The 26,669-nt window shown below is 41.0% G+C and overlaps 1 protein-coding gene across 2 annotated transcripts in view; it reads left to right on the top strand.

Annotated features, from left to right (window-relative positions):
* Positions 1-26,669, top strand: part of INVS (inversin) — a 97,017-nt gene that overhangs the window by 1,285 nt on the left and 69,063 nt on the right. For both annotated transcript variants that reach the window (XM_063130844.1, XM_063130835.1), the window contains exons 2-3: positions 6,492-6,626; positions 11,323-11,489. In XM_063130844.1, the coding sequence (XP_062986914.1) occupies positions 6,521-6,626; positions 11,323-11,489 (273 nt within the window). In that variant the 5' untranslated portion in view covers positions 6,492-6,520. The remainder of the gene's footprint in view (positions 1-6,491; positions 6,627-11,322; positions 11,490-26,669) is intronic.

Below are 26,669 nucleotides of genomic sequence, written 5' to 3'. Positions count from 1 at the left end.
GGGATATAGGGCAGGATATAAATGTTTTAATAAACAATAAATAAATAAACATGTCTTTTGCTGATTCTTACTCTAAATTGAGGAGGCCCGATTCAGGTTGGGACCCCAGGGCTTTAAAGATCTGGATCAGGCCTCCTCCACTCTAGGGTAAAAATGAACAAAAGACACAGCTGCTAGACAGGTTGAAAGTAATGTCTGTTTTGGCCCTCAGAAGTAAAGAGATCTGCCAACCAAACCCCCAGTCTCCAGGAGGGCTTCCACACACAGTCTTCGGGGTGCCCCGAAAGCGCTTCAGGGCGCCCCGAAACTCCTAGTGTAGCTACCTGGTCAGAAGAGACGGAGGAAGCGGCGGCGGTGGTGAAAAGTTCCCAGGGCTCCGCGGCTTCCTTGCCGCCGAGCCCAACTCCCCGCCGGCCTCCTCCTGCTGCTGGCGAAAGAGCCACCTGGGTTGGAGAGCTCGGCGGAAGAGCCCGCCTTCTTCCGCTGAGCTCTCCAACCCGGGTGGCTCTTTCGCTGGCAGCAGGAGGCCGGTGGGGAGTTGGGCTCGGCGGCAAGGAAGCCGCCGAGCCCTGTGAACTTTTTGCCGCCGCCTCTTCCTCCGTCTCTTCTGACCAGGTAGCTACACTAGGAGTTTCGGGGCGCCCTGAAGCGCTTTCAGGGCGCCCCGAAGACTGTGTGTGGAAGCCCTAGCTGACCAAACTTCAGCCTGTCCTTTTCCTTTTACTTCCCTGTGGCCTAAAGTCTGGTAATGTGACTCAAATGGTCTAGTCAGGTGGGAAGAGATGCGTGTCTTGGGTTTGTCAGAAATTCACACTCAAAGTGTGGGTGCAAATTTGAATATATTTATTAAAAGAATATAATGAGAGACAGAAAGGGAAAACAGATAAGTACTTGAGAATAAAAACAAACCTTTAAAAGATTGCTAATCCATGCTAAACACTTAGAGATAAAATATAACCAACACAGGGTTCACCTGGGTAGTTTCACACACACAGCACCTTTGTCACAGTCTTAAGGTGACAAATATATATATACAGGGATCTTAGTTCATTTTTATGGTGGTTAAGCAGGGGTCTAAGTGTTCTAGGTTTAGCCAATCCAGGAACATGCACAGCCTAGAGAAAACCCTCTTCTGGCCTTTTGGGGATTAGGATCTGTGCTAGAGAAAACCTTCCTGTCACTTTTTGGGTTAGGAATGGGGCTAGAAAAGTGTAGATTTGGTTATCTCTGACAGAATTTTGAAGATTTGGAAGCCCTGGGAAAACATGGTATTCCATCCTGGTCAAGAATGCTTGCAGCTTTTAAAGGAATAGACACTAAAGAGCAGTTCAGTGTTACAACTTATTTCCCCCCCTTTCCCCCCCCCCCCCACAACCCTGTGAAGTATATCAGGCTAAGATCCAGCAACTGCCTAAATTTACACAATTATCTTTATAGTCATGTGGGGTTATAAACTGCACTCTTCCTCCAATCCATTACGCCATACCGTTTTCAGCCAATATGTTAGTTGATCACCCATGTAGACATTTATGGTGGTGTACATAGAGTTATCCCACTTTATCCTCACAACAATCCTGTGAGGTAGGCTAAGTTGTCGGAGAGACTGACTTTCTCAACGCTACACAGCAAAACAGGGCTGGCCCACCATGTAGTAAAGTGAGATGACTGCCTCAGGCTTGGACTTTGGGTGTCAAATTCCAAGCTGCTCAATTTATTATTAAGAATGTAGAGGGCACAACTGCCTTGAACATCAAAATATCTTGGACCAGACCTGCCCGCTGAGTTCCAAGGCTTGGCAGAGAGTTTAATACATGTCTCTATCAACCAAGTCTAGTACTCACATGAGACTCCCAGCCTCATGGAGTGGTGCCAGAGTAAGTGGGAATATTACTGCTTGTTCTTGAGTTGGACAGATCTGCCATGACACATCACACTCCTTTGTACAGTACAGTGGCATTTCCCCATCTCAGTTCTAAGGATGCCCCCCAAACCTCAATCTCCTCCCCAGAAAATTTTGTACATTGTGAACTTCCTTGAAGCATCTTCAAAGAGAGTTCTCCCACATTAAGAGAAGAAGCACATTATTGAGTGTATGTCTATCTGGGTGGAAGGCAAGGAAAAGATTGTCTGGTTCCCAAGCATATTTTTGCTTTTGGTTTTTAAAGGTTGAAATCCCCTGGGCCAGCACTTTGGTACCAAAGTTGAGGAATCAAAATGGATCCTTTCCCTGCACAGACCGAAATATAACAAGATAAATGACAACTTTCTCCTCGGGCAGACGTATTGTGCCAGTCTTGGAACAAGGCAGCGTAATCACACATTCCACTTAGGAATGCAGTTCTACTTACTTGTAAATCCTGTTAAAATTACTGCTACATACTTCTGAATAAAAATGGATAGGACTCAGCTGAAAGAGTTCCCCAAGAAAAAGTGACTTGGACTACGATTTGTTAGCAAAATCCTTCTCTTGCATCTGACAAGTTTAACAAGTCATTGCATTTATACCTATGGAGGAAAATATATATGACTGAGTATCTGAAGCTGTTGTATTTCATCTTGCTGCCACTTTGGGGGGCGGGGTGGGGGGTGAAGGTCCTGGCCCTGCTCCTGTGTATTTCACAGCATAAGACACAGGCTGTAGCTAGACCTAAGGTTTATCTCAGGATTGTCCTGGGGTCAAAACTGTTCATCTAAGTGCCACACAGGGCATCCAGGGCTCAGGCAGGGACAAAACCGAGATGATCCTGGGATAAACCTTAGGTCTAGCTACGGCCATAGACATTCTGCTGATGAAATTTATCACTTATCTCAATGCCAAGGAAAGCTTCACCTGATCAATTTCTGTATATTTAGCTGCTGATAAAGGCAAAGGATCTTGACTAACAGAGCTGATATGCTCACATCGCAACAGTCAAGGATTTGTACAGAGAGGGGGGCACAGAGAGGCAATGCCAAGGGGTTACATCCCAGATATTTGCCACAGATATTAAAACTTCTGATTAAGTGGAGTTGCAGCAACTATAGTTTCCCCCATCCATTCCTTCCCCAATGCTGTCACTTCTCCACTGCTTTCCCACAAATACAAAGAGCTAGCTTCTAAAATCCCAGTCCAGGTAAATAGGAAATAAGTTAGTTGTTATTCACAGAAATTCCATCTTGACATATAGTCACAACTAAATTTAGCTGGACTGGGGCACATGTGTGCAGCATCTCAGTGGACAGTAGATGCCAAGATGTGGGGGGAGGGAAAGGCTGCTGCTACTTCTCTTGCTTTAATAGTTTTAACTGCATAGGATTACAACCTAAGGACTGATAACTAGAATCTATAACATTCAGAGAATATGGATATGTGTTTGTATCCACAATCAGAAATAACCTATGGGTTGAAAGCTATGTGGGATCTTGCTAAAGTTACCTAATAAGAGCAAACTTAATCAAATCCTGAGTCTTGACGTAGCCGACTAGCTGTCCCTGCCCCCTAGTCCCAAGACTCATTCAGGTTCCAAAGGAGGCTTCCAGGTTGCAAGCCCAAGGAACCCCCTCTTACCTTAAAGTTGCTTTTGGATGCTCACTGATAACTTGCTCTCTAAGTGCCCTACCCACACTGCCCGCTGCCAGGAAGGGGCAAACCTCACTTTGCCACTTACTCTCACCTTCTACAGATTACATGCACCACTGGAAATCTCCAAGAAAAAAATTGTTTCTGACCTCCAACAGATGGACTCCATCCTCTCAGTAAAAATGCAGCAAGGATGAGGCAAATAGTCAGCCAGCTTTTTGCCCACAGCAGCTCTCCATTCCCTATTTATGCTTCATCTAGTGGGACCATCTTCACTCCTCCAAACTCTCCTGGGCAGTAGTTTGGACCAGATAATATGGATCCCAGGCAATTTGTCCTGAATACTTCAGAGTACCCCTTTTAATTTTTCTTAGATTTTAGCTGTTACGCAGAATTCTCTTAACATATGCCTAATGGAGGGTCACAATGACATTTACATTTGTTCATTTAAGAAAAGTTATTTGTTTATTGTCTTTGATCGCAATGGATTCATATGGTGGTTTTCAGTAACTTAAAAGCAGAATAGAACAATATAAAAAAGATAAAATCAAAAACAAAATACAAATCCAAAACACTCAACAATCAACCAACATAATCAGTATAAATCATCATCAACAGTGCTGAAATTTGAAATTTCTAATTCAGCTAGCACAGTCTAACTTGACATCTAAATGCTAACAGCGGGAACATGAGCTGTTTGTCCTTAGGAAGGGAGTTCCATAATCTTGGTGCCATCTATGCAGAAGATCTGCCTTTATACTCAGTGTACACTGAGTACACTGCCTTTGTACTCAGTGTATTTCAAACCATGTGTAAAAACGTAGCAGAAAGGTTCCAATATGCGGGTAGATATAAATGGGAGGACTTAGTCCTTAAAATATTATGGTTCCAGAACATTTAAGATTTCAAGGCTGTACTCCTATATACACTTATCTGGAAATAAGCACGGTACTTCTGGGAGACCTGCATAGGATTGCACAGTTAGGATGAAGTCCTGTACACAGTAACCAGGGAGTAAGTCCCATTGAACTCAGTGGGACTTACTTCTGAGTAGACATGTGTAGAATTGCACTATAGAGGTCAAAACCAGATTTTTTTCAATTGGTCTTGAAAACTAACTAGAAGCCGTTGGTTGCAAAATCTGGATGATGTGCTCCAAACAACCTGTCCCATTAACGAACTGGCAACTGCATTCTGATCCAGTTATAGTTATAGTTTCTGAAGTGGTCTTTAAAGGTAACCCCATGTAGAGTGCCTTACAGAATCGAATGAGGTTACTAGAATGTGAATCACTTCCAGGTCCTTTTTGTCTAGGAAAGGGTGAATCTGCCATATCAGTTTAAACCAGTAAAATGTACTCCTAGATACAGTGCTGGATTCAGGAGCATACCCAAGCTGCTAGCCTGGTTCTTAAAGCAGAGGGCAAGTATATCCAACACAACATCTGTGATAGACAGCAGATGAATGTCTGTAGCATACTGTTCCTCAAAGTGAGAGTCATAAGCAAGTCACTTCGAAGATGCAAACTCTTTCTCCCCATCCCCAGTTTTATGTAAGACTGTATTGAGCCAGAGGACAGACCTGCCTAAATAGGAGTGATGCAAGAGGTGTTGTTCTTGTATTGTATTTAGTTAGGTATAATTGTTTGTTTTTAAATGAATATTGTTTTTTTTATACTGTTGTTTTTTATGTTGTTTGATGGTTTTTAAATTTTGTATACTTTTTAATGTTTACCATTTTTAACTGTTGTAAACCTCCCGGAGAGCTTCGTCTGTGGGGCGGTATATAAATGTAATAATAAATAAATAAATATAATTGAGACGGAAAACAAATGGTTATGGTGGTGGTAGTGGGGATACCATAGAGCAAAATGCGCAGTCATTCTTATTGGATTAACAGTGTGCAGTTTCAAGACAAAATGATCAATTCTGTATTCTGCTCTTATTTCAAGGCGCTCAGGGTGGTGCATGGGGTGTCCCCTATCTCAACAGCCCTGTGAGGTAGATTAGTCTAAGAGAAAATAACTTTCCCAGGGCCACCCTGTGAGCTTAATGGCTGAGCCAGGATTTCAACCCAGGTACCCCCGGACCAAATCTCATACTCTATTCTAAGGTGATCAGATGCTAAAGTTGCTGAAGTTCCCTCTTCTAAACTACAATTAATAGTACAGGAACTTTATCTTCCTCTGAATGTAATGACCACCCTATACCATGTGCTCTGCTGAAAGGTATCTTAAACTTCATTATTTCCTCCTCAGAATTAAAGCTTTTATCTTGATGAGATTTCTATCTTTCTTCACTGTTCATTTATAAACATTCTCAGCCTCAATCTGTTTCTCTATTTTGTTGCTTTCTCAGTACTAAGCTGAATCTTTTTTTTAATGCTGATCTATGATCTGTCATGCATTTATTTGACAGAAACTTTAAGTCTTTTCATCATTTTATCTTCTCCCTCTGACCACAAAATTGTCCCCCTGAGCATCAGTCTTCCCACAGTAGTATTTCACCATGTAGTAACATCTTTTTGAATCTGGGAGTCTGTCATAAACATCAATCATTTCATTTCCTCTTATAACTTTTTTTCAAACAAAATTGAATGTATGTCTATAATGACTCCTGTTGGACTTAAATCTTCAGTATGGCAGTTTAAATTATCTCTAAGTGTGTCTAAATAAAGAAGGGCTGGAGGAGGAATTAGATGACCACTTGCATTAGAATAACAGCAGAGATTTTCAATTGACATCTGCCTTTGAACTGGACACCTTATTGGTGTAAAGCTTGTGTAAAACAGTCTAGCTTTCAAAATAAAATAAAAAGTTTAAATATATAATAAAATACCACATTGAACTTTACATAAATAAAGCTGCATTCTTTTATTTTTGTGAAAATGTTCTATTGCTATGATGACCATGCTTGTGCTTATGTTTATGTAGGGCTAACCTCTGAACTTTCAGAGAAGAGTATGAATGTTTCCGAGACCTGTTTGTTCAGCGGTTCCTCACTAGCATCTCAGGTTCATGCTGCTGCTGTTAATGGACATAAGAGTGCTCTTCTAAAGCAAATAGCAGGTAAAACTGTTTTCTTTGTATAGGTTTCTAGCACTGGCTTCCCTTTATATTTGCTCTCCTATCTAACTTATTTTCTTTAACTTTTGAAGTGTGAGAAGAACAAGCATAATAATAGGGAAAATAGGATAGCTTTTATTTTGTCCTGTCCAAGATACATTATTAAAAAAAATACAACTCATGTACAGCTTTCCCCTTCGCTGTATATCTCCAATTTAGGGAAAAGCTGGACTATTGAATTCTGGCATGTTTGTTAAAGATACAGAGCCCATGCCATGAAAAAGGTGGTAACATTATGGAGAAATTTTGTCTGCTCTGGATTCTGCTATTAGACTAGTTTGTGTGCATTGTGAGAATGTGCAACCAAGGATTAATATTTTATGGATTGGGGAGCAAGGTGGTGTTAATCAGTTGTACTCGACTCCTTTTAAAACTGCCTATAATTTACATAAAATAGATGGGTTTAAAAAGTTAAAATATATTTTGCAGAATTTAGCTGTTCTTACTGACTTCCCTTTAAAAAAATGAGTATTACCAAATAATGCCAAGCACCAGAACCTGACAAATATCAGTAAGTAGCTGGGTGGGATGACATGACACAGACTATGATATAGCCTAACAGCCATTTTGTGAACATATATCAAGGTCCTTTTGCCACTTTCCCATTACACCTGTTTATTCTCTGCCTGTCATATAGAAGATGATAAAACCTAGGTTGGGAAAAGTGATAACCCCAGGCTTCTTAGACAATGGCATATGTGTTTGTCACATGTACACCTGTTGGTCTGGTGATATGGTAATATAGTAATCATATCTTAACAGAGTGCAGGAAGTTCCCAATTTAGATAATAATCTTGAGAATCAGGTATTTCAAAAGAAATTATGTTCAGCAATAGAATGGGAATAAAAGCCTGTAGGACACAATGGGCACTCCATGGTAGTGATTGGGAAGAAAACAGAATAAGTAGAAACATAAAGTAAAGAACATTCTGTATTGGAGGCACAGATTTTTTTTTAAAAAAGAAAGCCTTGGACAAGCATCTGTCAGGGATGCTTTAGGGTGGATTCCTGCATTGAGCAGGGGGTTGGACTCGATGGCCTTGTAGGCCCCTTCCAACTCTGCTATTCTATGATTCTATGAATATGACTAACCTGTGCAAGCTGAAGCCCTTTTTGGGAGTAGAGGGAGGGCTCCATTGTTCAAGTTAAGATTACTTTATAAAAAGTAATAATTAACTCAGTGTAATTGGCACATTACATTTATAGGGATTAATTTTCATTTTTATTCAATGGACTGAATTAAGGGTACATGTTCCTTTTTAAAGGCTGTTTTGTTTTTGAGGTATTACAGTAATAGGGAATGAAAAATATATTAGAAATGGTAAAAACAATGAGTCTTGTAGCACCTTAAATTATTTTGTGGACATTGTCCACTTCATTAAAAAAGAATCTATATTGAGTTTGTGGTTATAATTTAAATAAATGTGAATGATCATTTAAAAGGCAAATGATGAAACAACTAACATGCATTAATTGGTGGATAAGTAAGCTCCAGAATTGGTGTTGTAAGCTCCAGAATAAGGACCTTTTGAGAGATGTCTCCACATTATGGCATAGCTACTGAGAGTTTCCAAATCTGGGAAATATGTACTTTCCCTCTTTCTACTAATGCTATAAAATCCTCTGTAGTACATGAACATAATGATTACTCTCCCATCACAAAACAGGGAAGCAATGGCAGTATTCAAAATTGTAAGAACTTTTAACTGGTATTTGACAAAGCCTTCAAATAAATGAAAACTTAAGAATATTGCCAAGCTTGACCAGAACCTTGCATTATTCTCTGGATTAGATCCAGATCTAGTCATTCTGGACCCATTGAAGTCAGTGGGACTTGCATTAATCATGACTAAGTTAATTCTATTGATTTCAATGGACTATGCTAAGTTTGACAAAACCTAGGTTTAACCTCCTGTATTGCAGAAGGCTACTGTGATGAAGGCAGGGAATGAAGCTCTGAGTATGCATTGCTGGGATCTTGATGTAGGGCTGTTAGCGAAGGAAAAGGCAGAGTGTATGTGTCAGAGAACCAAAGACCTGGAACATGGTCCACCACATCCCCCCCCCCTTTGAACTGGGTTTGATAGGAGCTGATTCACGCACACACAAATTGTGGGGAAGAGACTTGTAAAAAGAGCCAGATTTGGCAAACCATTCCCCCTTAGGCACAGGTGGCTGTGACAGCTCAGTTTGAGTGATCTCCCACCTGAGGAGAATTGATGCCCTAATTACACAGCTGCCTGCACCTTTGCTCCAACACCTACTGGCTGGGTTCAGATGACACACTAATCAACTGGGTGGTAATAGGAACAGAATGGGAAACAACCATTGATTAGCATGTTGTCCAAACTCAGCCACTGATTCTCTGATGACAAAAATTGTTGCCTGAGAAGCAGGAAGACAGATAATCTATTTCCAGAACTGGTTACTCTACTAACTTAAGAAACCTGCAATATTATAAAGAGTAGGAAGGTAATCTCTTTCTTTACAAATGGTAGAAGTATTGCTGTCTTCAGGTAGAGAGAGATACTTCCATAAGTATACTCACACTAAAAAGGGTTTTTAAGAAGTACCTTGATCACGTTTTGGATGGACTGAGCAAGGGGTTTTTGTTGTTGTTTTTTTACTCCATTACTAGTGAACAATTTGGATATACAGCTAGTTTAGTCAAGTTACATCTGGTTTCCTGCTTTGTTTCCTTTTTGTAATAATAATATTCAACTATGTGTGTATCTGCCCATCTACATTTTAGTGGGAATTGTGTGTAAACTGGTATGAAAGTGCAGGCTGTGACTGTTCCAGAAAGGCATTTGAATTTTGGTACCTTGTTATTAACATTATTACATTGTACTTTGATGTGCCACAAATCTAAGTGGTTGTAAAATGATTAAATATTGCAGCCCTATCAAGCTTAGACTTTCAGGCGGTCATTATTAAATATTATGATTATCGGTATTAATAGAATCAATAATGATAATGTTGCTATCAATATTATTAATAACAACAATAAGTAGTTATTACATTGTGCTTTTCCCTAAGTGGTCAAAGCAACTTTGTAATCATCAACCTTATTATTATGGCACTACTATAGGTGGCAGGCAATGGGCCTTTTCAGATGACATGCTAACCCACCGTGGATCGCTCAAAAACACAATCCACAGTGGGTTAGCATGTTGTGTGGTGAGTGAGTTCCCTACCTATAATGGGCAGAGTAACCATGCCCGCTACCCACCTTTTGCACGATGGTTAGCAGGCTTCAGCGGTGGTTCCTGTGTCATCTGGCAGGAACCAGACCACACATTTTTTTTCTTGTCATTTTGATGGGGAAAAAATATAGCCATAGAGTCCGCCACCAAGAGCGACTGCCACTTCTGGCGATGCTCTTGCTACTGCAGACTTTCTCCATGGTTGGCAGACATTTTTTTAAAAAATTGCAATGGAGCTGCTGCCAGGAGCACATTCGAGGTGCATAGGATGGTGGGATGTGCAGTTAAACTGTATTAAGGTATGTGATCTAACTACGGAGGGGGGTGGGTAGTGGAACCACAGAGTGCTGCATGGTTCCGCAGTTGTGTGGCAGGTCCAGTTGTTGTGGTTCTGCTATCCCTCACTTGTCTGTAGTTCCCCTACCCACCCACCCTCTGTGCACATCTGAACAGGCCCAATTACTGGATTCTCATGACACAACAACCCACCACAGACAGACAGACACAGTTGGTTGTCATGTTGTTCAAACCCAAAGTGTTTTTCACAGGGTGGCTTATTTTTCGCAAACAAGCCATGCCAAGAACCCATGGTTTGTTGTAGGGTTATTTGTGCCCATGATGGTTTATCATGACGTCTGAACCCAGAAGATTGGTTTTATTGTGGGTTGTGTTGATTGGCTATAGAGCCACTTGGCAAGACTTTCAAAAAAAGCTCATGCTGCTCACTTTTTGTGATCTTGCCAGTGACTGCTGGCAAGATTCCAACTATGCCAAATAAAAAGTATTAAGTGTCTCAAAATTGCATCATCATCATCATAACAACAACAACAGGTCAGTTTTTTTCAATTATACCAGCTTTCCCCAATCTGGTGTCTTCCAGATGTATTGAATGCAATTCCGATAATTCCCAGCCACCATAGATAATGGCCATACTGCTTGGGAATTATGGGAGTTGGGGAAGATTCATGCATATGGTACTTTGAAGCAAACAAACAATTATTTAGATCCTAAGTTACTCTGCTGTGTATGGAAGAGAGGGGGGATTTCCTCGAATCCTTCTGCAGCCCTCTGCACCATATCTCACCATTTCAAAGGGTCCCCAGCCCGTAGGAGCAGTTTTACAGAATGCATAGGGTACTGCAGATGGATGTACATGTTGAAGAATCCCTCTTCCATGAACTGTATTCAGTTCACAGAAGGACAGTTAGGACCCAAGCCAAAGAGTGCTTTTTAAAATTTCCTTCTTGTACTGGGTTGCACAACAGATTCTGCAGTAACTTCTTCTGACCATGAAGTACATTGTTGTTTAATTACTTCCTCTTTGCTAAGCAATTTGATTTTATGATTTTAAAATAATTTGCTCTTTATTTTTGCCCACTTGTAATTAAGCTGCTGTAAATCTAGCATTATTATTCACTTTCCTATTGTTATAGGTAATCCTGATCTGAAAGACAAAGAAGACCAGTTTGGGAGAACTCCACTCATGTACTGTGTGTTGGCTGATAGGCTAGACTGTGCTGAGGCTTTGTTGAAGACAGGAACGGATGTCAATAAAGTTGATCATAGCCAAAGGACAGCTCTCCACCTTGCTGCACAAAAGGTAACTAAATGATGCTCAAAAGTTTGGATACATGGACCAAAATCCAAAGAATTGTGTAGCCAGTTCTGTTTATCCAAGAGAACGTTGCATGCATTTGTCAAACAGTAGCTTTCTTTTCCCCCATACACATGGCAAAACACATTTGAAACTAAGTAGGATTTTTTTAAAAAACACAGTTTGGGATATGGCCACTTGGCCAGAATAGTCTGTTGTTCAAAGTTAAAAAGTATAATATTTCACGAGTGCTTGGATACATAAGGTGACCCTCTGGAACAGATTTGGGAAGAGTGCAGGAGGAGGGGGAATCACCAAAAATCGCTTTCCTCCCTATTCCACTGATATATGCTTCCCATCAGTGGAGGGCCACCAGTTAGATACCACCCAAATTAAGTTGCTCCTTGGATTCAGGTTCATTGTTAACTGTTACTAATAGCGAAATGAGATCCTAAGTTTACGTAGGGATGTATGAGAAATTTGTTTCAGTTATGTTCTTGTTTGTGATTTACCCAGTTCGTATCTTCCGGATTAAACACGGATGCAATCCACAGTGGAAGTCTGTACATTTTTGAGCTTCTGATGTGATTTGCAGACCCCCCCAAATGCTTTTGGACAGCATGCATATATTTTAAAAATGTGCATGAAAAGATACAGTTTTGAAAAATGCGTCCAAATGCACTTTAATCAGTGGGAGAAGAATGAGTATATTTCAAAGATATGAACAATTGATGTATTTATTTGGAAAAATACACATGAAAAGGCACATGGATTTTCATGCCAAAAGAAAAGTTCTCAGTCTGATATGGAATCGAGTCAGAATTTGGAGAATTTCGACAAGCTTGAACATTGCTGATTCACTCATACCTGTATTTAAGTAAATTCTATCCAGAATCACAATGGAATCTACTACTTACTAAAAGGGTTTGTAATGCTAAAAATAATCACTAATTGTTTATTTTCAAAGCATGGGTACACAGCATCATACCAATGATTGAAGATAAATAAAAAATTAACTCAAGGACTATGGGTGAAACCTGAGGGTGTCTGTCTGCCAACAGAATGGACACTGTTGGCATAGCAGATTCCATCTCACCCTTGCAGCCCCACACAGCCACAAAATCTACTCCAGAGTGTTGGAGGGCCTCCTGGAACAGATTTGTGGGGTGACAGAGGTAAAGGAGGGAGGAGAAGGGGAACTCCCATTGTGCAGGTGGAAGTTGCTCCACAAATAAAACCATTTGTAAAATGGCTCTAGAATGGACCCAAAGTCCATGGATAATCTCTTCAAGAAGTTAAAAAACCCTTTTATTTAATGTTTACCTAGTTTTTTTTCTAGTGTGCTTTAAACTTGCCAGTTCCAATTTTGAAAATATTGCTTTACCAAAACAAAATGTTCCTTCATTAGGCATGGAAACGTATCAAGAAAGTATTAACATTCACAAATATGGTGTCCATAGAATCTAAGCTTTGCTTGTAGTACGGCCTTATATACTTCAGTGCTTTCAGAGGCTGGAATTATCCTTCTTTTCAAAGGTAATTAACAGAACTGTCCCAGGCTTTCTACTGCAAGCTATGGTGATTTGATAAAGCACAGATTTATGCAAATGGTCATGTTTTGGGAAGAAAATTTGCAGAACCTGAATGAGAATAAAAGTACATTGAGAAATATGTCTTGCTTGTACTCTACTACATACCTGTCAAAATTAATGGCACTTCAGGAAGAATACTTCTTGGTAAATTAAGCCCATAAATATTTTCTCACTTACAAAGTATTTCTGAATAGAGGTTATCCAGACAATCGGCAAATGCCCACTTCAACTGCATGTTCGCTTTATGCATGTAAGGAGTTTGGGATCCTGTTTTACTTAGTCCCAGTCAAGCCAGGTCACAGAGTCACAGATGTGTCAGATTAACAGTTTATTGATTACAAGATGATAAATGGATGCAGAAAGAAATGCAAAGATAGCTCACATGTCCCTTCAGCTCATCAAAGCAGGCCTTCATCACAGCTGGCTGTATTGGGGGTCCTCACAGTATACAAGATGCTACTCCATGGACCAACGTTTCTCCATTTTGATAGTTCACGTTTTCCCCTTAGAGCAAGACCAAAGAGCACTATCAGCCTGTTGGGTTTTATAAGTTTCACAGCCTATCATGAGAAAATCACTGCTTTCTCAGGAGAAGGGCAATCTCTCTTGCTCTCCACATGGGAGAGAAGAACAACATCCTTATCTCAAAGGTTGAGATCACTTAGGCCAAGTTAGCTCATGTGATAGGCCCACTAAAAAGTTTCCCTTTACAGAGGCCTACTTGGTTACTAAAATCTGCTCATTATATTAGGCTATACAGCATATAGGACACTCTGCCAGTTAAACGTCTGATTTCTTGCCAGTCTTCTGAAACCAAACTCACTTCGGTGCAATAGTTCTCCAGTTAAATAATGTGGGCATGATACTAAAATGACTATACAACAATACATAGTATGGGAAGCATAGCATACATTCACAAAACTTTGTAAGTTCCCAAAGCATTCCCCCCCGCCAAAAAAGACAATTTCCCAAGAGACAGTTCAGAGCAAAACACACACAAAAAGAAAGTGAGCTTAAAAAGTTTAAAAAGCAATTAGAGCATCTTGCCTTGATGCTTACCAATGCTGTTCTGGGAGTGCCAGGAGGCTCTGGTGAACGAACGTACCTTATGTTTGAATTTCCTCTATATTTGCATGATTTTCCATCATAAGCTTGCAGGAAATTGCTGACTTGAAAAGGGTCTCTGATCATTACTCAGTGACCTGGTCAACATGGCATGGCTCGTTGTGGGTTATTTAACCCACGACAAGCCATGGTGCCCGTGGGCACCAGGTTGCATATGCAATCCCATTCTTGAGTTGCTGCATCTTGTGAACCTGATGAACATTAAACAACCTTCACACAACCCTAAAATGGCTCACCAGGTTTGCATGGCATGACAACCCTTGAGCAGGGGTTGCATATCCGAAGTAGCGATTGACATGTGCTGCAGCCGTAGGCTAAATAATGTGGGTTCTCGTGCCATCTGAATTTTTCTTAAAGAGTGGGCTATTTAAATTTCCAAAAGTCCAAGTCATGACCTATTTATTTTTGTCTTTTTGAAATCCACATGTCTGCCTTGGTTATTTTATTAATCTTTATGAACATTATAAATATTTCTTAATCTTTATGAACATTATAAATAAATATTTCTAGCATTTTCACTGGCTTCCTTCTTATCTGAGCCATTTCTCTTGAATTCTGGTGGGTAAAATCTAATCTTGGTTGTCACTGGGTCTCAAACACTGAGCAGAGACAAAAGGTAATAAGACTGAATCAAGGAGAATAAAAATCTGCTTGAATAAAGATGAATCTGATTCATATTTTCATTTCCCTCCCTTAATATTCATGACATATGTGTATGCAAATAGCTTTGCTTAGAATTTTTAACAAAACAAGTGGGCTAGTTGTATGTCTGTTTGCCGCTTTAAAATACCAGGCAAGAAGAAAGTGCATTCCAGCACAGGAGAGTAGTGTACAGCCTTCAACAATCTAAAGAAAAAGAAACGGCTTATGAAGTGGCATGTCACTTATTAACTCTTCCCCCCACCCCCCCTTTAGGCTAGATAAGTAAAGTTTAAAAGGTCACAAAATGGCAAAGCCATGGGGGTGCAGCCCCATAACTGAGCAAAGTCTCCTTATGTCTCTCAGCAATGTAGCTATATCACTTGACACACACAGTGATTGGCATAGTGGGATTTAGGAATCAATTTTGTTCTTTTCTCTGTTAACTTTTGTTGCTAATTCAGAATGCACAAAGCTAGGAGCTGCAGACATAGGAAAAGAGGAACTTTGTATTTTAAAAAGCCCAGCCAACCTCTTTGCTAGTCATTTCTCTAGATTCCAGGCAGCTTGCATCTATCACTTTTGACAAAACATGCACAAACACTGGTCTAGGCAACTAAAATGTGGCAATGTCGAACTCCCTTGTTTCCAATACCCAGAGTGACGCGGATTATGTGCATTTCTGTTAACACAAGGGGAGTTGGGTGGAAAGTTTCTTCATATCCTTTCCCTGATATGAGTTCCAGTTTGCCCACTGGAGCTCATTGGAGAATGATCTGCAATGTTTTTTTGTTTCAATTTAAGCAGTTATCACTCAGTTCAGAGACAGAAAGATGAAGTCAGTCCTTGAATATGAATTATACCTAGAATTCATAGAATCATAGAATAGTAGAGTTGGAGGGAGCCTACAATGCCATCGAGTCCAACCCCCTGCTCAATGTAAGAATCCAACTTAAAGCATCCCTGACAGATGGCTGTCCAGCTGCCTCTTGAATGCCTCTAGTGTAGGAGAGCCCACAACCTCCCTAGGTAATTGGTTCCATTGTCTTACTGCTCTAACAGTCAGGAAGTTTTTCCTGATGTTCACCCAGAATCTGGCTTCGTGTAACTTGAGCCCCATTAATCCGTGTCCTGCACTCTGGGATGATCGAGAAGAGGCCTAATACGTGTGATTTCTTTCCTCAGGGTTCAATTGATTCCAGATATCCACGAAATCCTATTGATTGAACTTTGGGGAAAAGATTTTTTTAAAAATTATATTTCTTGTTATATTTCTTATGGTGGGTCTGTTATTTACAAGTTTAATTATCATGTTAAAGTCACCTGCTAGAATCAGCTCGTCCTCTCTAAATGTATCCACTTCCTTTACCAGTTTTATCTAGACATTTGAGAGTTCTTTGTTAGGAGCATAAATCAAGGTTTTAATGAGCATCTTAGTATTAAGACATCCTTTGACCAACACAAATTTGCCCTTTTTATTTACCATTTGTTCCTTAAATTCCCACATACTTTGTCCATTATAATAATTGCTACTTTTTTGTGACAAGTGTATCAGTATAATTGCCCTTTACCTAATTTATTTATATAGTGACTGTAATATTGTATTATATGTGCTTATAGGCAGATTAGATTTGCTTTCTACGTTTTCATCCAAACTGATAACTTTTGGGGGCTTTAAAGGATGATTGAAACTCTTAACTTTATATGAAATGCATTTAATTTTCGACATTTAGTTCAACTATGTTAATTTACTCAGAATATTACCAGATGACAGATTTTTAAAACATTCTTTCATTTGACTTTAAAAAATTAAATTTCCCAAAGGAAAAACAACAACGTACTAAAGGTACAATCTGATCCCCTTTTCTCAATTTGACACCTGTCAGTGTGCACAAATTACCTACTGACTGTGTGGGGAAATGGGACCAGGTCTTACCCTTAGAACAGTTATCCTTGTGTTCTGAATTGGGGAACTGACCCTTGGGGGGTCCCACTTCCATTGAACTGTTCTGTGCCCAGCAACCACCATTGTCAAGAGATGGGCTACATCAGTTGAAGGATCCATTCAAGGAAAGTCCTATGTAGTAGTCCCTGTTGCCATAGTGCAGGTCTCCATATGACAAGAACAGCATTACTCCTTTTTCAGAAGCTTTAATAAAATAGTTATAATATACACACCTGCAGACGTGGCAATGTTGTGTGTTCACACTTACATTCTAGTGAAACGAGTATTTGTTTTGTTTTACATCGCAGTTCTACTTCAGCTTTGAAGGAATGTGTAAATTTGATAGAATGAAAACCAGGGCTTTGTTGCATATAGTTTTGTTGTTGTTGCTGGAATATCCAGTAACATCTGTAAATCTGTGAAGTGCCAATTATATTCCTCTAATAATCTTATTTGAAGGTTTCATAATTTTAAACATGGTAATCTGAAATCAAGTATTCTACATGAAAATCTGGACATAATTTTTATGTGTGCACGCATGTAAATGATGGTTTAAGTATAGAATCAACTTTTTAAAAATACTGAGAAGGGGTCTGAAACTGGTGTATAGTATTTTCTTAAATCTAAGTAACTGTTTTATATAATTAAATACACACTTTTGAGTAAATCAATCCACTAAGCAGCATCAGGACTGCTCACTTATGTAGCTGGAATTGTTTGGGATAGGGAGCCTCCTCCTACATACCTCAATACATTCTAGGAGCAGGAAGTGATAGATTCCCCTGAAACAACTCTGGGACAGCCACTATAGATACTGCAGCCTTAGATCCCACTGACCTGGTTCGCATGATCACCATGGCTTGAATAAGCTACAGTGGGTTGTGTTGCGTGCCAGGCAGCTTTTGAATATTCAAGCCATGACTCACCCCCACCAGGTTCAGTTAACATGACAGTTGTGGATTGAATATTTAAAGTGGCTGCCCACACACTGCAATAAGCCACAATGGGCTGTCTGATGGTGTGAACTGGCCCATTGAATCCAGGAGCTTGGACATAAACCTCTTGCATGGTCTCCCTGTGTGCCCCAATCACCCCTTGGAGTCCAAGGGTAAAGACAACAGTAAATCATGAACAGTGGGCACCATTTGAAGGCAGAACATTCACCTGGCTGCACAAATCCTCTGGCCGCACAACTTGTCTTTTCTCCGAGTTCTACTCTGAGAACAAGATCCAATTTCTTCTCCCTCATTGCATCCTCTCATTGTCATCCTGCAGAGATTTTCCAAATGCTTCAGGTTCTTTTTGGTTCTGGCCCAATGAGAGATCTAATAGAACCTTCAGTAGCTTGCTATGACATACTTGCTAAATGTTTTGGGGACAAAATTGCTACATTTACCATAACTTAGATTCCACAATTTGTGCAGTTCAATCTACGGAGGCACTGTCTGGTCAGATATTGTTGGATGAAATTCAGTTTTTAAGACCCAAGGATATGGACAAGATGCAGTCAAGTATAGTCAACCACCTGTTTATTCAACCCTTACCTGTTATGGCTGATTACATCCAGTAGGAAGGTGATGACTTTCTGGTTCCAGGAAGTCATATATTCCTCAGAGAGAGAGAGAGAGAGAGAGAGAGAGAGAGAGAGAGAGAGAGAGAGAGAGAGAGAGAGAATAGTACAACCTCTGTAAAGGAGGAGACAATGCAGCTACTTCTGAAAAATCTGACATTGAACCCAGGGAATCTGAACAACTATAGACCAGTGGCCAATGTCCATTACCTGGACAAGGTGCTTGAGTGGGTGGTGGCCAGCCATATCCAGGCTTTCTTGGATGCAATTGATTTTCTGGGTCCATTTCAATCAGGATGTACACCTGTTTTAGGGGGACTGAACCTGCTCTAGAAAGACTGAGGGCCAGATGACGCACAGGGGAATCCGGGATCAGGCCGCGCTGAAGCCTCCCCTAACGCGCCATAAGCGAAGTCACTTATGGCGCGCCTTTTCCGCAGCCCCGGCTTGAGGCCAGGGCTGCGGAATGTCTAGCAAGGTCCATGGCTTTTTGCGGCTACTCGCTTACTCGCGAGTAGCCGGGAAAAGCCACGGACTGGGCACAGCGCTCATATGAGCGCTGTGCCCATCGGGCCGGGGGGGGGGGAAGGCCGGACCCAGCAGGAGGGGGGGAGAAGGCTGGGGATCAGGGAGAGGGAGGACGGGCAGCACGGGCATCGGGGAGAGGGAGGATGGGCGGCATGGGCATCGGAGAGAGGGAGGACGGGCGGGGAAAGAGTGGGCAGGGAGGCATTGGGGATGGCAGGGGGGATCAGGAGCAGGGGGGGCTTAATTTTTTTAAAAAAAGGCACTTACCTTGTCCGACGGCTTCGGGGCGCACATGGCCCCTTTAAATTAAAAACAAAAATGGCCGACGTTACAGGGCTTCCGGAGTCCCTGCGCGTCGTGCGTGTAGGAGCCGAGGCGGCGCGCGCTAAGGTTAGCGAGCCGTCGCCCCGCCTCCCTTCCGGCTTATCCGGCATGGTCTAGCAAGGCCCTGACTGAATTGAGAGTGCTGGAGGTGGTGCTGGGGAATAGCTCCTTGATCCCTTGGCATTTACGTGTCAGGGTCCCACAAGATTCCACCTTGTCCCCTGTGGTATTTAACATCTACGTGAAACTGCTGAGTGAGGTGAGCCATGGATTTAGAGATGACACACAGTGCCGTCTCTTTCTCTTCCCTATATCTGATACAGGTAAATCCATGGAAATGCTTAATCATCGTCTGGCCATGCTAATAGGCTATATGAGGGCCAAGAAACTGAAGTTCAGTCCCAGCAAGACAGAGGTTTTGTTATTAGATGTCCTAGCTACTTGTGGACAGCTCCCATCTTATTTCAGCAGTTGTGCCCTAGCCCCTGACTCTAGTGCTAGTATTTTATTTTAGCTGGACAGCTCCCCTATTTCACTTGCAAGTCTGTGAAATAGGGAACCACCAGCTCTGGAGTTGATTGGAACTGGATAATTTTTTGTTAGTAGTTTATAAAGGCTGAATTAACCCGTATGCAGTACAGTGTTCTGCAGCCCATTCTCTGTGAGCATTGTGTCTCTTTTCATCCTTGTGCTGGGCTATCTTTCTAAATACTCTAAGCTTAGATCATACCAATAGTTCATTCAATATATGAAAAAAAGTATTTCAATATGAAGGTGATGTGAGAGGAGTAGGGGGTGCCAGGTGCCTTGCACTGTCTCTTGCTATCTCTTGCTGGGCTTATCTGAAATAGAATTTGCCTATTTCCAGAAGCAATGGGGCTGCAGTGGGGGGGGCAGTGGGGGCTACATCCTATGTGGATCACTGGGTTGGCTCACCTAAGTTTTAAAAACAACAGCAGCAGCAGCAACATGGTTTTATTTCACTCAGGGTGCTCATCAACTCTTTGTCACCCAGCAAGCACTTAACCATATAGGAAACATTAGCAGAAAGAGCAGAAATAAAGAGGCGAGACATGTTGGATAGAATTAGAGCCACAGCTATTAATTTGTTAACAAGAACTGCCAAAAAAGAATGATTGTGCATCTTTTTGACGCTGAGCAGGTGAAACAGCTTGCCAACAGCACAGGCAAATTGCATACTGCATAGAAAAAAGTGTGGAACAATTAGTTCTCACCCCTTCTCCCAGGCCACCCCCTCCTGATGCAGAGATTTATTTATTTATTACATTTTTATAGTGCCCTATAGCTGAGACTCTCTGGGCAGTTCCAAATTAAAACCATGAAGTACAAGAAGTCAGAATATAATAAAAAGCTTTAAAAGTAAAAAAAAAATGTATAAAACCAAAATAAGTTGCAGCCCAGGGAAAGCCTGTGTGAAAATATATGTTTTCAGGAGGCGTTTAAAGGATGTTATGTTTTCCGCCTCCCGAACTGCACAAGGGAGTGTTTTCCAGATGGTGGGTGCTACTATGGAGAAGGCCTCCCTGAATCATCTCTTCCTGGTGCCTCACAACTCTGGACAGATAAGCCAGGTTGCGTCCAAAGGCCATACGTATCCTGTCCATGGGGCCTTCCGCCCTGAGCGGCAAGTCTTAGGAATGGCCAGATACCATAAAGGTACCTTAGTGTGTTCAACAATTGTCTGCCTACCTGATGGAGCCTGCACATCCCTGTGACCAATTAAACCAACTAACCTGCCTCTCAAAATATAACAGATCAATTAACCTGCCTAAGTGGCCAACTTAACTAAGTAAACCAAGCAAAATTATTAGTGGAGAGTAGGTGAATAAATCAGACTGCACCAATCTTTCAACAGATTAAAAAATCCTACTTGGCCCCCAATGGGATGACCAGTTAAACCTGCACTAATCATAGGGTGGGTGCGGCTGGAAGGAGAAGAGGTCAAGGTGTGGGAAGGAGTGGGCTTAAATGAGCCGCACCCCCACATTAACATGGCATGAGGGCACACATCCAGACTAGGTGTCTCTGCCCCTTCTGCTGCTCTGCAAAGATGTCCCCAACAAGGACCAATCTCGCCAAATGACAGGAATGTGTGTCCCCTTTGTACATGTGCACAGACACATATTTTCATATTGAAAGACATGCAACTTTCCCATGCAGACAAGACTATTTCAGCCATTTCTTTCTCTCTCTACCACTCTCGGTCTGGAGACCTGACCCTGTCCTGTATCATCTGGGCTCAGTGCCTGCAAGAAAAGAGGCAAGTGGAGCTTAGCATATTCAGGTTGAACTAAGTCAGATCTGGTCAAGTTAGGATGAAGTCAGTCAGGTTATGACAAGGAGGGTTAGAGTAGGTCAAGTTACAGTAAGTTAGGTCCAGTCCAATAAGTCAGGCTGAGTTAAATTAGGTCAAGGTAAGTCATTGCTGCTAACTGGAACAGCAAGTTCCAGTTAGCAGCAACCAGTGCCCGGTGGTAGCTGAGCTGTAAAAAGAGTATTGTCTCAGCTAAAGACTGGAGTAATATAAAGCCTTGAGGAAGGAATGGGGAACCTCCAGCCCTCCAGATGTTGTGGACCTACAACCCATCATCCCTGACTGTTGCCCATGCTGGCTGGGGTTGATGAGTATTGAAGTCCAGGGAACAGCATCTGGAGGGCCAGAGGTTCCCCATCTGTGTTTTAAGGGCTGGCAGAACTTTATTTTCAAGTGACACCATCTTCTGAAAGCATTGCTCATTATTCAGACATACTATTCTATTGCTGTGTAACAGGAGAGGCTACCAGGGAGTTCTTCCGAGTCTGAAGGGTTGTTGAGGGCTCCCCTGGCGAGGCATGCTTGAATCTGTAAGAAAGGGACACGACAATCTCATTCTGTTTGGGGGTTTTCAGCATTAAATACATCTGGCTTAATTGCAGTGAGGATACTTCTGGAGCTGTCTAAAAATGTTGTATCTGTCTCCATCTTTAGTCCTTTCTTCCATGCCTTGAAAAGACTCAACCTTTCTCCCATCAAGATACTTCTTTCTTCTTTTCCTAAAAATTACTTTGTCAGAAATTTATTTCCTGAACCACCCTAGTTTTGCCTTTCCTGTGCCTTCACAACATGAATCCCCTATTTATTGATTAATCTCTCTCACCTTGTGTGTTTAATGTAGACTGTCAGTCCTTTTGGTGGGAAATGCTAGGGTGTTGGGTTTTTTGGTGCATACCCAGCACATTATTTTCTTAAGCAAGTTTGGAAATAAGTCTGGGTTCTGGGACTACAGGGGCAGGAGGGTCCCACTTAAAATGTTGGTCGGGGAAGAGTATTGCCAGAGATTAAGAGCCTTCAGTGCTGACTGAAGTCAAGCAGTGCCAAAGAGCTTCTGAAACAGAAGGGATTTTCAGAAGCAGTTTGTGATAGGGCATAAGGGTCTGATATTTAAAGGGGGGAAAGCAGCTAGAAATCCCTCTAGATATACCCAAGCCCTTGGATGTGCCACAAGTCACTCTTTGAATCCCAGGCATTGTAAATATAAACACCTACGAGGAAAGAACACCACTCAAAACCATTTAAATGTGCAATTTCTTAAGCAAAGTGTTTGAAAAAGAAACTAGGAACGCTGTCATAATTACTTGGAATATCCAAGCTTTTGTTGGCATTCATTATTGCAGGTTTCACATCATATTCCTGTAAATATATACTTCCCTTTTATCTGGCTTTAAAGGACGATTTTTGACACAGATTTTACACTGCAATTATAATGTGCTATCAGTACTTCTGTTATAACATGTTCTACATTGTCCTTAATGAACCCCCCATTTTATATCTTTTAAAAATCCTGCTCTTTACAGAAAATTACTAGTCTGGGAAGTTAATTGCATCAGTTCCTATTTAAGCTGTTTATGAAGGGCATCAGTGCAACCTAGTGGAGAACCGAGACATCAGCATTTGCATGTCTAGAATGTTTGTATTGACAAATGGGTAGTCTGCTATTGACATCCATGTCCCTTGGCAATACTTCCATCCCATCTTACCCTTGCTGGTCAAATGCCTTAATTGTTCTGGCCTTTAATTCAGTCAAAGTTGGAGCACAATTGGAAGACAGAAGAGAAGGAGCAGGTCTAACAGAGCATCAAGCTTGAGCTGTGAAACTGCTGGCAACGATCAAGCTGTCATAATGTTATGATTTGTTCATTTTTATACCATTTATTAGCCTTTACTTGTTGTGCCATTTGGCCTCCAGGGCAGATAAAGTGCTGTCTAATTTGGGAGGTTTGCTTCTGTCAGAGTGGCCTCCACAGAGAAGGTGTTAGCTGCAGTGACAAATAATCAATAGCTGTCGTTGTCATGAGGAACGTGAGTAGTTGGGCCTTTCATCTGGAGGATTAGAGGTCTAATTGGATTGAGAATAGGGAGGGTGGGCTGTTGTATAACCCTGTCAGCTATGTGAAGCTGTCAAATGTCAGTGTTATTCATACTGAAAAGGAGGAGGACGGTTGGCTTTCACAGCTTGGGGGCGAAGTCATACGGAAGCTTTTGAAAATATAATAGATGGGAAAAATAAAATAGGCTAATGTATGCTCTGACCTCTTTTTTGTTTTAATTATATACATCTATGTAGCTAATGAACCTGTATAACTTTAAATGATACTCTTTTTGTAGAAAAATCTGCTGACAACATAAACTAGTTCTGGCTGGTTATTTATGTCTGGAGTAAAAGCAATTTAACTACTCAGATGGGGGTTATAAATGTGAAAGATTCCAACTTAGACGATAGTAAAGAGCCATAAAGGAGAAAAATGCCCTTGGAAAAACAATAAAATATTTTCATAAAATAATAGTTTGTAGACAGCTAGTCTTCATAATGCACACACTTACTAGGAATTAACTTTGATGTGTTAATATGATGCACATGCAGAATGCACTGTCGCATGATTTTGGTAGTTAAAGTTTGTTTTTGCTCACGTGGTGTTCGTTTATTGTGGATTTATTGTGGTTTTCATGGAGTCCAATCAGTGCAAACTTAATAAAGAAATAATCTGCTGAGAAAAATGCCTAAATAGGTTTATGATTAGAATGTTTAACTTGATAGCTCACAGGATTAGATTTTTTAATGAGCTCTAACTTCTTCAATTTAAAAGGCATTAAGGTGTTTTTTCTCAATATCCATCCTTTATTTAATTTACAGCTACCAAGTCTGTTTCAGATGTGAATTATTAGCTGATGAGGAAGTGGTGACTTCCTGAGATATTTTTCCCAGTTCTTTTTCGCATTAGCAACATAACATATGGTGAAATGCAATGGAGTAGTTCAGCTGACAGAATTGGTTTCCATCAGCAGGAGGACAGCTACTCCCTCTACTTCTGTGCACTCAAAATCGGCTTTGGAGAGGAGGAGTGAGGGTCAAAGTCCCACCATATGACCAGATTTGCACTCACACAATATTGGATTTTGCCCATAGGGTGGAATGCTTGTGGTATAATTCTCCCAGCAAAGTAGCACATCAGAATGTTAGTGGGGCATTGCCGGTCTGAATACTCCCTGTTCCAGTATTTCCCCATGTATTGCAATGAAGAATAGAACAGAGTAATGTTTTGTTGCATAAATTCTTCATGATCATGACACAATATTCTTATAAACTACTATCACAGTAGTATTTTGGAACTAAAGTATCTGTTGCCTAACAAAACACATCCAGGTGTTCTGAGAAAATTCTCATTTAAAATTATTCCCAGATATTGAGGGACTTATGTGTGGGTCAGGTCAAGAAATCCAGAAGCAACATACTCAGAAAAGTCTCAAAGATTTTCCCCACTCAATGCAACTTTTTTGTGTGTATGTTTGCACACTGAAGGATGAAGGTGATTATCTTTATCTTTGCATGTGTTGGTCCTTTCAAAAGGGTAAACATTTTTGAATTGTGTTGTCCTTACACATACCACTGTGTTTGCATCAGTTTAATTTATTTAGCTATTCCTGCACATTCTGTTCCAGATTTTACACTGGAACTCCAAGGTGGGGTTTGGAGTTCTGTGGTTCCTGACAACAAATAGCCATGCCCTCCGATGGAGCCTCCTCAGATTATGTTATTATAATTGCAGCATGTGCTCTAAAGTAACCAGTGGCCAATAATGAATCCCAAACGTTTAAACATCATGAGGTTTTTGAAATTAGTTTTTAAGGCCCTTCTTATTCTATTTTACTTGGTCCATACAAAAACTCAGGAATTGCATGTGGACAAAAGTGGTTAAGGTGGTAGCACGATGCAACTCAGACACAATATGATCCTTCCCTCTTATATAAAGGTATAAATGAATGTTATGGTCTGATCTCAAAGGTTTAATTCCCCTGCCAATTCCATGTTATATTATTAAAAATAAGACATGAGTAGTTTTCCCAATTTGCTGCCTTCTGGGAGTCTTCTAGGCCACTACTACCAACAAGAAATTTGTTGAAGTACAGTGTGTCCCCATTGGTGCATTCTCTTGTAGGAATTCTGAGACTCCATTTAATAATTTATCATACTGTGTCTGGGAAGTAGATGATCTCATTGGAGATAGTATATCTGCTTGAAAAGCTTCAGAGCCAGTTGTGCCAAAGCCTCTCTTTGATTCTGTTATGTGCCGTCCTCCTACAAGTACTTCTGAATGACCCTTGCTGTTAATGCTGGGCTGGCAGCAATATTTAGATATGAGCAGACATTTTACCATCTGAAAAAGTTAATTATAACTTTGAAAACTGCCTCAATTAATTCATGTTGTATTCATTTGCTATGTTATTATTTTTATGAAACAGCGAATGTTAGGAATGAATATTCTGCACCATCTCACTGTAGTAAACTCCTCTACCCAAGTGCCGGTTCAGTGCAAGCAGTGTTTGTGAGCTGGCACCTCATGGCCTAGCCAGGCTTTCTAGCCTGTGGATTTCCTTCGTGCTTAAGCTTGATTTAGGATAACTCTTTTGACATAGGGATGAATCTTGTCAATGCTCCAAAGTGTGTATAGATAATTGGTCACTAACTCTTGGAAAGCCTCCAATATACAGGCTGAGCCAGGTGGTATTCAGTCATGAACTCAGAAGCAATTGCCATGGCAAAACCTCTCAACATTATTTACTACTGCAACAATACAGTGGTCTTGAATTGGCTTTAAGTATCCCCTTTAGATCAATTTTGTAAATAAGACCACAAAAGTTACTAGCCTGCAAAAATGTTCACTAGCCTGCTGGAGGCTGACAGAGGGAGGGGCAGAGAGCTCCATCCCTCTGGCAGCAGCCTGCTGAATTTCCATGGTGGGCACAAAGAAAGGTTTCTCCCTTCTCTGACAGCCCACCTGGTTTCTATGCTGGTCACAGAGGAAAGACGAAGTGCTTTGTCCCTTCTTTGCCAGCCCACTAACTTGCCTGTATGGAATTTCATGCATTCTCCAGCATACAATTCCTTTTTGCCAGTAGCTGCCAG

Source organism: Elgaria multicarinata, chromosome 1 (assembly GCF_023053635.1).
Source record: "Elgaria multicarinata webbii isolate HBS135686 ecotype San Diego chromosome 1, rElgMul1.1.pri, whole genome shotgun sequence".
In the NCBI taxonomy this organism is placed as follows: Eukaryota; Metazoa; Chordata; class Lepidosauria; order Squamata; family Anguidae; genus Elgaria; species Elgaria multicarinata.
The sequence above is the reverse complement of the archived record's forward strand: the minus strand, read 5'-3'. Positions and strand labels throughout refer to the sequence as shown.